At 51.8% G+C, this 12727-nt stretch overlaps 1 protein-coding gene across 2 annotated transcripts in view; it reads right to left on the minus strand.

The window, feature by feature from the left end:
• The window catches only part of CCDC33 (coiled-coil domain containing 33), an 84931-nt gene that overhangs the window by 55643 nt on the left and 16561 nt on the right, over positions 1–12727 (minus strand). For both annotated transcript variants that reach the window (XM_059180411.1, XM_059180410.1), the window contains exons 3-7: positions 12504–12637; positions 8200–8309; positions 5921–6037; positions 2696–2787; positions 1401–1521 (exon numbers count right to left, since the gene is read on the minus strand). In XM_059180411.1, the coding sequence (XP_059036394.1) occupies positions 1401–1521; positions 2696–2787; positions 5921–6037; positions 8200–8309; positions 12504–12637 (574 nt within the window). The remainder of the gene's footprint in view (positions 1–1400; positions 1522–2695; positions 2788–5920; positions 6038–8199; positions 8310–12503; positions 12638–12727) is intronic.

The following is a 12727-nucleotide window of genomic DNA, read 5'->3' on the forward strand; positions in this document are numbered from 1 at the left end:
CCTCACTTCCAGGAGTTCTCATCCTGGCCCAATTGCCATGTTGTCTAGTGAACGTCAACAAATGTCTGCCGTCACTGGACCGTGGGCCTTGAGTCTCACCCATGCAGGAGGCACTGGAGGCAAGTCTCTGTAGCTAGGGGCAGCTCCACTACCAAGACTGGTTCGGCAGCAAAGACAGCCAGAGATAGCCGGGATAGGGAGGGGGCTTCCTCATTAAGGCAGCCAGCGCCTCCTGCCCCTTGGGGCCACCTGCTGATTGGTTCATAATTTTCTGGGCAAATGCAGGGCCATGTGTGAGATGACTCTGGGGAAATCAGGCCAAGGATTGGTTTGGGTTTGAAGCCTCTGTCCCCAGGGTCCCCCCCTTGTCCCACCCCTCCTTGCCACCATCACTCTTGTCTGTGTCTGAGCCTTCAAATGCCCTTGCCTTTAAATGAAGGCTGGGGACTCAAAGGGGTGCCTCATTCTGTATTTGCCATGCCAGACATGAACAGTGGTGGGCAGATAACAGGAAGAACTTCCCAGGCACCCCTGTCTTCTTCAAGGCCTCTAGGAATGTTGGGACCATCATGTGGGGCAAGCTCCAGCTGAAGTAGACATGATGGGAAAGGACTGATCTGGCCATTCCCTGGCACCCAGCCACAGTCTGCACACCCCACCCCAACATCTTCAATGTCCTGTGCATCCTATCTCTGCTCCTGTGATCTTGTTTTCTGTCGCCCTGAACCATCCGTCCTCTGTTAAAAACCCAAGAGTCTTATGTGTGGATACCCACCCTAATTCCCCAGACTTCATATCTCTCTTGTCTCAAATTAAAAAAAATGTTTTTATTGTGGTAAAGTATACACAACATGAACTGTCCCATTTTAACCATCTTTAGACACACAATTCAGTGGCATTAAGTACATTCACTATGTTGTATAACCATCACCACTATTTCTGGAACTTTCTCATTAACCTAAACAGGAAAGTCTGTACCTATTAAACAAGAACACCTTGGTGTACCCTTCCCCCAGTCCCTGGCAACCACCATTCTCCTTTCTGGCTCTATGAATTTGCTTACTCTAGGAACCTCATCTAAGTGGCTTCAGACCATATTTGTCCTTCTGTGTCTTGTCTCCTCTGATATTTCCAGCTTTGACCGTCCCACTGGCTTTGTTATTACATTACACATTATATTGTGTTGATGTCTGGGTTTTTCATGTGTGGGATACCCATCTTCACTAGACCAGGAGCGCCCCGAGGGCAGCTCCTCCATAGCACAGAGAGGCTTGGCTCTGGGTAGTAGCCAGTTCAGTAAATTCCTTAACAGTCCAGGGACTGAGGGAGTGAATCAACCCGTGGGTGAGACACTAGAGGTACGAGCCCAGTGACAGGGTGTGTGGGGGAAGGAGCCATACCTGAGGGCACCCGTTCTGGCTGACCCGAGGAACATCAAAGTACATCACAGATGAGACAGGGAAGGAGAGTCGGGTGATAGGCAGCCCTACGAACGCTGGGTCCTGCTTTACCTGATGGACCCTGGGGAGGCAAGGAGATGTGGGTCAACCCACGAGTGTAACAGGTGCCCAGGGCTCTGGGCTCTGTGCCCCAGCTCAGCAGCCAAGGGCGCCCACGAAGATGGACTGTGTACTGATGTGAGAGAGGACGAGGGGGCTGGGGCCTGGATACTGGGACAGGGGGTGGATCGCTGGCCCAAGCCTTGGGAAAGTTCAACCACGTCAGGATATGGGCTGCAGCTCCCAGGCTCCCTTCCCCATCACTCACTGTGGCCTGGGCCACACCTGAATGCCCCAGCGACCCCCATCTTTAAAAAGCCTCGCCTTTGGAAGTCCTTGCCAGAATGACCCACTCCGCGGTGGCAGTTCTGGTTTAGGCTTGGTGGGGCACAGAAGCTGTAAGTGCAGGATTCGGGGGGCAGGAGGCTGTGAGCATGTGGCGCATGTGCTGAGCGTTTAGGAGGGCCAGGAGTGAGTGAATCAATCAGCTTCATTCCCTCAACAAGCAAGGAGTGTTCCCAGGTCATCGGAACTCAACAGATGGTGTGTAGTGGAGTCCCGTCGGGCCATCAGAGTCAGCGGAAGTGACAGAGCAGACAGCTGACCCCCAGGAGTTGGTGCTGTCACAGAGGACAGTGCTGTGTGACCTCCAGTGACCAAACTACCCTCAGGAAGGGCATCTGTCTGAGGACTGCAAACCCACCCAACCCCAAAGGTCATCTGGGGAGGAGGGTCATGAGCTTCACGTGGGGCCTCAGAGACCCTCGGGAGGGTAAGGAAGGGGACTGGTGGGCAAGGCTAACAATCATGAGGTCATGTGAGCTAACCCACAGGCGGCCTTCTTTGGGGACAACCACTGGCTGGAGACTTGGCCTTGCACTAGAACAGGAGGGGGGACTGGGATGTGGTGGGTATGGGATGGGGAGGCAGGTCTGGAGGAGCTGAGGACTGCTCTCCTCCTCCAGCTGCTGGCTCCTCTGCAGCCTGCTCTCGAGAGACTTCTGAGGCATCCCTTTCCATGGACCGTGGGCAGCCTCCTGGGACCTCAGGTTTGAAAGGTTTGAAAGGCCTTATGGAGGATAGGTTTCTAGGGCTCTTGGGATCATGATCTTTGGTGACAATGACAGCCTTTTGCCTCCTCTGTCCTCTGCCCTCCTTGCCCTCCCCTTGCCCTCACCCACCTGGGCCCCACTCACTTAAAATCACTGTAGTTCGGAACCACCCTGGCAATGACCACCATGGGGTGTGGGTTGTTGACCAGGGGCTCGTTGACTCCCCGGAGGAAGACCTGGGGAAGAGAAGAGGCAGGTGAACCTTGGGTAATTTGGGGCCCTCTTGGGGACAAGGCCAACCCAGCTGCCATCTTTTGTCCCAATAATGAGCTCATCCCTGCCTCCATCTGTCTCACTTGTTTCATTCTCTGCTGCCCTCCTTCAGGCTCTGGGCTAGGCATTGGGAAGGCAGGGGGAGAAGACACAGATTCTGTTCCCACACACCTCCACTACCAACCCAAGAGACTCCTGATCTGGCTCCTGGCTCTCGCCCCTTACCCACAGAATGGGCTCACACTTACCCCTCTGCCCTCACCCTAACTCCCCCAGCTGTGATTCCTGTGGCTCCTTTTACTTCTTTGACCCCCATCACTGGCCTCTATTCTTCACCAACCCATCCCTTTCCCAGGCAATTTGATACATGATGGCAAAAACTGCTGTTGTAAAAATGATTTGAACTATGTCATTCCCCTGCTTGAGACCAGGAATGACCATACTCCCACTGCCATTAGAGTGAATTCTGTCATTCTTACCATCATGGCCAAAGCCTGCATGTTTTGGCCTGTCTGCCCTTGGCCCACATTTCTACCAATCCCCAACTCCTCCTTTGTTCCAGCCTCTTTTGTCTCACCCCTTCAACATGCTGATTTGTTTCTGCCTCAGGGCCTTTGCACATGATGATCCCGCTGCCTAGATTCAACATCCCCACCCACAGTGACTCAGTGGCAGCAGGCTCCTTCTTTTCCTTCAGGACTTAAATGTCACCACCTTTGGCAGGCCTTCTGCGACCACTCTTACTAAAAGCAGCCCACCCCATTCTATAGCCCCTGGATTGCCTCTTCCACAGCATTCATCATGGCCTGTGTTCATTCTCATTTCTTTCTTGTTCATGTTCTGTCCATCTGAGTAGAACCCAGGCTCCACAGGCATGGGGACCATGTCTGCCTTGTTCACTGCTGTTTCCCCAGCTGTTAACAAATGTACCTGGCACAGAGTAGGAGCTCAGTTTGTGTTTTGGGGAGAAATGAGCTCCACTGATGGAGGAGAAGAGTGGAGGACAGGGGAGGGAGATGCTGAGTCTGCTTCGGAGCCAGAGAGAGAGACAGAACCTCTGATGCCTGGGAGTGGGGGAAGAGGGGCCAGGCAGGGGCCTCAGGGAGAGGCTGGGCTTGAGCTGTCCTTGGAGGATAGATGGGGATCCTAACTATGGGGTGCTCCAGGGAGGAAAAATAGAAAGAGAAGGGGCTGTGAACACAGCTAAAGGGCTCCTCGCAACAACTGGGTCACTCTGTCACCGTGGCCAGTCCCTGATCCACTCTGGACCTTTGGATCCCAGCTTGTACACTGAAGGGTGGGACCATACTGTCTCCGGTCCTCCTAGTTCTGACCTGCAATGGGAGGACAGTGCCTGGGAGCTGGGGCTTCCTCTGGCTCTTCTCTCTTTCCTCCTCCCTGAGCACTCCCTCCTGGGCCCCTCTGCCAGGACCCATCTTAGCTGGTGGACTGTAAGGCCTTCAAATAATAGTGCTTAGGGCCATTCAGCACTAACGGGGGCCCCTGGAGACTGACTCCCTGCCCCAGATTCAAAGGACAGGATCTGGTGAAGGTGATTCAAACTTTGGGTGGGGACAGGAGTCTGGGCGGAGGCAGTCCGCTGCGGAGGTGTCAGGCCCTCATGCTCACAGGGACACCAACAGGTTTAGGGACTGAAAGCAGGTCTCTGAGAGGTTGAGGGGTGATGGCTAATTTACACCTGGTCCATGCTGCATGGTCAGGTGTGAATGAGACAGCTGCCGCAGCACACCAGCTCATGACAGCTGGTGAGTGACGGAAGCAATTTCTCTGCCCACTGTGCTCTCCAGTCTGCTCTCTGGACCAGAAGTGGGGGGCATCTGTGCTGGGGACAGGGAGTGGGTGCACTGCTGGAGACCCTACCAGGTAAGTCTGGGGCTGGGGTAGGCATGGGGCAGATCGTCGGAGACCCCTGCAGGCCGGGGTTCTGCTGGGTCTTAAGGGTATGACCTTCTCACTGTGGGTCGTGGCCTGGCCAAGCTGTGGCCATTCTTCCTAGTTCTTTGTGTGTTTGTGTATACGTGCATGTGTGTGTATATACATGAATGTGTGTGTATGTGTGTGTATTGCTGGCAGGTCTCAGGAAAGGGCGTGATGTAAAAGGGAGGGAGAATGGACCAGAGGGAGGCATCCAATGGGGAAGGAGAGGTGAAGGTCAGGACCTCTGGACTTGCATCCCAGACTCTTTCTTCTTGGGTCCTGGTGTCCCCAGCTGTGAAATGGGAGTCCAGAGCAGTTCTTATAGTGCTGCGGGGTGGATCAGATCAGCCGGGCTGAGGCAGGGGAAGCCCAGAGTTTGGGCCTTCTTGGTGACCCCCGCCCTCCCCATCCCATTCAGGCCAATGCTGCATTTGAATCTGTCATTCCTGGCAGTTTGAAGGCCATGGGGGAAAGGGAGAGGGGGCAGGTTCCTGGGCATATTTCTGGAGCATGGCCCATCCTTCTGAAACAGCTAGAAGGCTGAGGTTGGGGTAGAAGTTTGGGGATGGTGTGTGTGGAAGTTAGGTCCAAGCTGGGCCAGGCCTGGAGGAGGCTATGTAAATAGCTGTTGAATGGGTGAATGAATGCCTAATTAGAAGGCCGGCCAAACCTCTTCAGAGATAGGACTCCAAGAAGCGGGGAGAGGTCCTAAAATTTGGGGGATTGTAAGCCCTAGATCAGGGGTCACTACTTCAAGAGGAACAGACTAGGAGAGGAACAACTTTTCCTCCCCGACCCCCCCCCCCCAATCCAGTGAGATTCAGGCAGACATCAAGCTTTGGAAGCCTCCTGTTCTCCATCCTGCCTGCAGTGTGTGAAGCAGAGCAAGTGGTGGCCAGGTTAGGGCAGGACTGGGGACCTGGAAATGTTGGGAAACATTAGACATCATTTTCATCTCCATCCCTCTCCCCATCATCCCTGAGATCCCAGAGCTTGTTCTTAGCAAAGTACGTGGGCTATCCTGGAAAGGCCCTGTTGCTTTCTTCCCCAGACTCCCCTCCCTGACTCACAAAGTCAAGTCGGTCAGAGGTGGTGAAGGGCAGGGCCTGGGGACTGCTCAAAACTTGCCCTCCCAAACCGGGACCCCAGTCCCCATACCTCCAGAGCTGTGTGGTTGTTGCCGATGTAGCGGGGGAAGAAGCTCCCCTTCCGAACGATGGTGGTGTACAGGTGGGTTTTGTCAGCGGCTCCCTCAGCTTTTCCAGACTGGGCCGGCTGGGGTCAGGGTGAGGGAAGAAGACACACCAGGAGGAGAGTGACTAAGGGGCAGCCCCCAGCCATAAATCCAGCCCTTTGCAGACAATCACTTGGTATTGCTCCACCGGGGCTCCGAGCTGATAATTAAAGCTCATGGTCCCTGCGAGCCTTTCCAAGATCAATATAATAAATCTTCCCTTTTCTATTTGAATATTTCATCGCCCTCATAAGGACCACGGCCTGCCTGCTCTCTTTGTGGAGATGTGATAACAGGGCCTGGGTTGTAAGTGGCCAGAGAGCCAGAAGGCCTGGGTGATGATCGCAGAGTCATAGCTGAAGTGTGAAGCCTTCCAGGCGAGTCACTCATCTCTCTGGCCCTTCCTGTTCCTGCTTGTCCCAGTTACCTCCTCCAGGCTTAGGGAAGGGGCTTAAGAAGGTAAAGATCCCTAGGTCATGGTTGAGAAGGTGTTTGGAAAGAAGAGCAGTGCAGGGCTTGATGGGAAGAAAGGAGGGGAACTAACCCAAACTCAGCCCCCAACACTGGCAGGTGCTTTGCCAGGGTCCTTAGGCCCATAGTTGCTACTGATTGTTCAAGTGCATGCTCAGTGTCTATTTTGCCGGTGAGGAATGGGGAGGCCTAGGGGGTTAAGCAGCTTCCTATGGATATACAGTTAGCAAGAGGCAGACCAGGGATAGGAACCTAGGCAATCTTGCATCACATTGTTCTTTACTCCAAACCACAAGAGGGGCCTGGAGTGCACACTGAGGGAAAGTAATGCTCTGTTCATCTTGGTCCAGTGCCAGGCACATAGTAGGTACTAAGTATTGAGCCATGAGTGAGTGAGTTCTCCCTTCCACCAGTGAGCACTGCGGAGAGGGAACGGGTGGGGGAGCCGTCCTGGGAAGTTCAAGCCATGGACTGGGATACCTGAGGCTCCCCACTCCAGGCTCCTGCCCACTTGCCTACTAAAGGGGTGCCCTCCAGGGGGCACTTTCTCTTCCACCTGCCCCAAATCTTCTGGACCTTATACCAGCCAACACACTATGTGGCAGCGCAGAAAGAAATGACCTGGGAGAGAGGTGACCAGGGCTCACCCTCCAATGTGCTACTCATCTGCTCTGTCACCCAGGTTGACAGGATTCCTCTTTCTGGGTCCCAGTCCTATGTATGCAAAATGTAATTCGCCTTGAGGATTAGAGATGGTGTCTGGCCCAGGACTGGGGACATAGTAGGAATTCTGTAAATACTGTATTTCTTTGATTTTTAGATCTAGTCTCACTTTTTTTTAAAAAAAGATTTTATTTATTTATTTGACAGAGAGAGATCACAAGTAGGCAGAGAGGAAGGCAGAGAGAGAGGGGAAAGCAGGCTCCTTGCTGAGCAGAGCGCTCGATGCAGGGCTCGATCCCAGGACCTGAGCTGAAGGCAGAGGCTTAGCCCACTGAGCCACACAGGGGCCCCTAGTCCCCCCCCTTTTTTTTTTAAAGATTTTGTTTATTTATTTGACAGACAGAGATCACAGGTAGGCAGAGATGCAGGCAGAGAGAGAGGAGGAAGCAGGCTCCCCGCTGAGCAGAGAGCCCAATATGGGGCTCGATCCCAGGACCCTGGGATCATGACCTGAGCCGAAGGCAGAGGCTTTAACCCACTGAGCCACCCAGGTGCCCCAGTCCCACTTTTTTAAAAAAAACATTTTAATTATTCATTTGACAGAGAGAGATACAGCAAGAGAGGGAACACAAGCAGGGGGGGGTGGGAGAGGGAGAAGCAGGCTTCCTGCCGAGGAGGGATCCCCATGCGGGGCTCTATCCCAGGACCCCAGAATCATGACCTGAGCCGAAGATAGACACTTAATGACTGAGCCACCCAAGCGTCCCAGATCTAGTCCCACTTTAAACATACATGAAACCAGAATGTATCTTTAATTGGTATATTCATTTAATGAAGTAGATGTTCTAAGCTGTTGGGCTGTTTTACAGAGATGTATTCAGAGAATTCCAAATTCTCATTGAAACCATTCTTATCTACCTGCCAGAAGCTGGGTTTCCTGAGCTCCATATGTTCCAAGACTTGTCATATTGCAGGGTGAGCGTGGGAGACTCTGAGGGTACAGCAAGGGGGATCAAGGTGGGTCCCCTTACCTATCCCAGGCCCACAGGGACTCAGGGCCCTGACTTACCTTCACCAGCTCAAAATGGTAGGGGTGGAAGACACGCAGGTACTTGATGGGAATTTGGTAGGACAACAGCTCCTCTTTATTTTTATTGTCCATCACCTTGAGGATCACATCTTAATAGAGAAAAAGGAGCACAAGCTCAAAACAAGGCTTAGCTGACCAGCATCCCTCCCAGTGTGGAGGAGGTGAGATGTTGCCCAGAGCAGGGAGCAGGGGCCCTGCTGAGGAACCAACATGCACATGTACACATGTGAGTCACCCCCCCCACACACACACAAAACACACACACACAAAACACACACACATTCACAAGTACCATTTGAGCCCTGGCCCAGGGCAAGTCTCCATCCTAGGTGCTGTTAGAAACTGAAGATGCAATTCTGTCCTGCGGTCTAGAAACTCCCAACTCAGAGATGGACACACCTGGCATGGAACCCCCATATCAAGAGACACACATATGAGGGCATCTGGGTGGCTCAGTCATTAAGCATCTGCCTTCGGCTTGGGTAATGGTCCCGGGGTCCTGGGATCGAGCCCTACATTGGGCTCCCTGCTTGGTGGGAAACCTGCTTCTCCCTCTCCCACTCCCCCTGCTTGTATTCCCTCTCTCACTGTCTCTCTGTCAAATAAATAAATAAAATATTAAAAAAAGACACACATGATGGCAGAGACATGCACAGAAGCAGGAATCATACCCTTTCCTAGGAGCTGCTTCCCTTAGTCACAGACGCTTTCACCAGCTCCTGAGGCAGGAAGGGGAGGACTTACCTCCCACATGTTGTAAATGGGGAAACTGAGTCTCATTAAGGAAACAAGATCTGCTCAAGAAATCTCTCAGTAAAAATACCAACAAAAGTCTACTCCAAGGAAATGAAAACTAGTCTAACACTAAGAACAATGCACCACTTAGAAAACTCCCTCCAAAGAGACTACATTTTGTTATAAAATGCATGAACTTCAGGATGACCTCTGAGGGGAATGCCAATGACCTGGAAATAAACATGCAATGCCACTTAATGAGCACCTGCTGTATACCAGATACAGGGATGGGTGTTCTTGAGTCACTATTCCAACAAATCCCCACCACAACCCCTCAAGAAGGAATCACCATCTCTGTTTTTATAGTGTGATTAGTGGAGTGGAGAGTGGTAAATAACTTGATCACCATCACAGAGATAGTAAATGTTTGATGGGAGACTGGGTTTTTGATCCTGGAAACATCTTTCCACTCTGGAAGTCTGTGGTTTGAGGAAGAGGCAGGGGAGAGAGAATGAGAGAGATGGAGGAAGGAAGGATCTAAAATATTTAGAGAAAAACGGGCAAGGCAGGATGGGAAGGACAGGTGTAGCTGATGGAGACCAGAGCAGACCCTTGCCCTTTGCCTCTTTCCTGAGAAAATGACATATCAGCACCAAGGACAGCTCAGCACTTGGGGCTGGATGGATCATTTCCTTTAAAAAAAAAAAAAAAAAGATTTTATTCATTTGGGAGACAGAGAAAGCACAAGCAGAAGAAGAGGGAATAGCAGGCACCCCACTGAGCAGGGAGCCTGATGTGGGGCTTGATCCCAGGACCCTGAGATCATGACCCTAGCTGAAGGCATTCGCTTAACCAACTGAGCCACCCAGGTGCCCCTTGGTGGGTCATATGGATTAATGTGTGGAAGAGAAGGAGGAGGAAGAGCATTTGCTAATTACTCTTCCTTTCTTCCTCTTCCACACAGCTACCCTGGATACAGAGAGAGGGAAAGACACTTGCCAAAGTCCCTCAAGTGCTGGCCATATGGGATCTGTGTTAAAAGGAAAGAAAGCAAAATGGGTACCCAAAAGACTTGAGGTTGCCTTGAAAGAAGTCAAGTAAGACAAAGGATTTGAAGTGAGCAAACCTAGTACTAACACACCAACTTGCTCAGTGACCTTTAGTCAGTCACTTAACCTCTCTGAGCTTCATTTACCTGCTCTGCAAAATGTCAATATTTTAAAAAGGAAAAACCTTGTCCCTCCTACTATTGTTGTAGGGAGGGAAATGTGTTTTTCAAGCTATGAAATTCTAAGCAAGTGCTCCTTGTAGCTGTCACTATTTTCCTCCTCATTAACCATCTGTAGTGCTCCGTGTACTCACCCAGCTCTGAGCAGAACTGAAAAAACTCAGCTGGAGGATTCCAGTGCTCCCACCCAGAGCTTCAACAGTAGCTACGGAAGCTGTAACCCCTCATGGCCACTACCTATAGGTCCTGAGTCCCCAAATCTGGTTGGAATTTGCTGAGGCTGAAAGAAGAGGTGAATGTCTTGCATTTTTTCCCCCTACCCCAATCTTCGGAGTTCTGTGTGGGCAGCCAGCAGATGAGCTATAATTGGGGGGAATGGACAGCCATCCCTCTCTGTTCCTATCTCTATGCTACAAACACGCTTCATCAGCTTCTTCTCTGGGCACTGTGCCCCTCCAGCCTCCCACGGCTCCCTTTGTGTGGCCAACAAGCCATTTCTGCCACCCGCTTGCTTTGGCCCTGACATGGGTCTGCAACTCTCCTTTGCTTTTCATTAACACCTCCTTGAGCTACCTCGTTCCCTCCCCACCACCTCTTGGCTTGGCCCCCATCTTCCCCACCCCCATCACAGACATCACCACAGCAACCGGTTCCAACCAGGTTTCAAGGAGCATCCAGCGACTTCAATCTGCAAAGAGGTGCCTGCCAACGTTCCCTGTCTATCCAGTAGGCCTTCCCTACCCTCTTGTTCTTTCTGCAACGAGTCCCGTCCCCTCTCTGCTGCACAGATGGGTGCTAAGGCCATTGACTCATCATGTCCTTTCCTACAGTCACCCCAAATGTGCAGAGCTCAAGGTGGGACGGGATCCCAGATCCACTCACCACAACCCCTAACACACATATATACACAGACTATATATACACATACTTCCAGGGAAACACCACCTCCCAGGTAAATCTAGGCACAGACACAACACACTGTTGCAACACACACACACATACATACACACACACACACACACGACACACACGACACACAGACATGCAAGCCTATGGCACAGTGACAAGCACATAGTCACACATACCACATTCACACATACACGCGGGCCAGCAGGCAGGCATTCACAAACACATGCACACACAGGCACACACATACATGTGCATGAAATCCTAGGTCAATTTTTCCTCCTCTCCTACATATTCTTAGTTCACTCAGCAGCCCCACCTATCCCTTTATAGGCAGAAAAATATTCTCTGGCTTGACCCAGAAGTAGCCTCTTCCCCTTTTATTGATGTACCTCCTCCCACTTTGCTTCTCTCCTCTTCTCCCATCTTTAGCAGCTGGCTTTCTGTTCTTCCTGAGCCAGACAAGAGTTCTAAGGCCCCAGTGAGATTTCTAGGGGAGAAGTAAAGCCAGTCCTCTGAGGGAAGGACCATCAGCTAGAGGAGAGCCTGAGCAGAGATATTGTGGGCATGTGTGGGTCTGTGCAGACTAAGCCCGATGCCGATCCCCAGTGCTGTCCTGGCACCTGCCTGTCAGTACTCCTGTGTGCCCAGCCTGAGCTCTCGCCCAAGAGCAGAAACCACGAGTGCACACCCATACATTTGAACGCCTGTACCTGGAGATTCTGGTATGAGCCCTGCCTTGAAAAACTTAAATTACCTACAGTGTTAGAATTTGCTAAAAGTCAGGGACTGGAAAGGCTTCCAGGGCCAGAGGAGCAAGAACTAGTTGGCAGTTTCTACAAGAGCGCACCATGGTTCTCAGGAAGCACAGGAACGCTGCTATCTGACAGTGGGCAGTGCTGGGGGAGATGGCAGGATAAGGAGCCAGTCTAGGGAAGCAGTTAGAGCCCTGAAGCTGCAGTGGGGACATGTATGCTGATCCTAGGTCCTCCACTTATGGACCACATGAGCTTGAGCTGGTTATTTCAGTTCCTTGAACCTCAGTGTTCCCATCTAAGCAATGGGAGCAGCATCACTTCTCCCAAGAGGTGTAATTCCAATGAACAATGCATGGGGATGTGCCAGGAAGCTGTAATGTGCTGTTTCAGTGGGAGACGGCAATAATAACAACCATGAAAATGATAACAGTGGCCATAAAAAGATAAGCTTTCATTGTCTGGAAAATTCATTTATGTGGAACAACTCATTTTTCGAGCAGACTGAGGAGATGAGGCATGACCGTATTATAATTTTTTTTCTTTAAAGTGCTTTTAACTGAGCCCAAGGTGGTGTTTGGGTGGCTTCCAGCTGAACTGAGAGGCCAGCCTCTGCCTCACACCAGCCCGCCCCAGCCCCCCCCCCCCCCCCGCCTCACCTTCTCGCCCTGCATCCTCAGCTTGGAGCTCCACTTTGACTGTGTCCCCCCAGATGGGGGCTGTGGTGGGCTTGGAGGTCACAGATGTGACTGCCTTAGCATTCTGGTTCTTCATGTCCTCTGATGTGGTTTTCCTGGGGAGGGGAGAAGCAGGCTGAGTCAGAGGAAGGGTGTCCTGCCTGCTGAACAACTGTCCATAAATCTGAGCAAAGGGAGGACAAAGA

Source organism: Mustela lutreola, chromosome 7, assembly GCF_030435805.1.
Source record: "Mustela lutreola isolate mMusLut2 chromosome 7, mMusLut2.pri, whole genome shotgun sequence".
NCBI lineage: Eukaryota > Metazoa > Chordata > Mammalia > Carnivora > Mustelidae > Mustela > Mustela lutreola.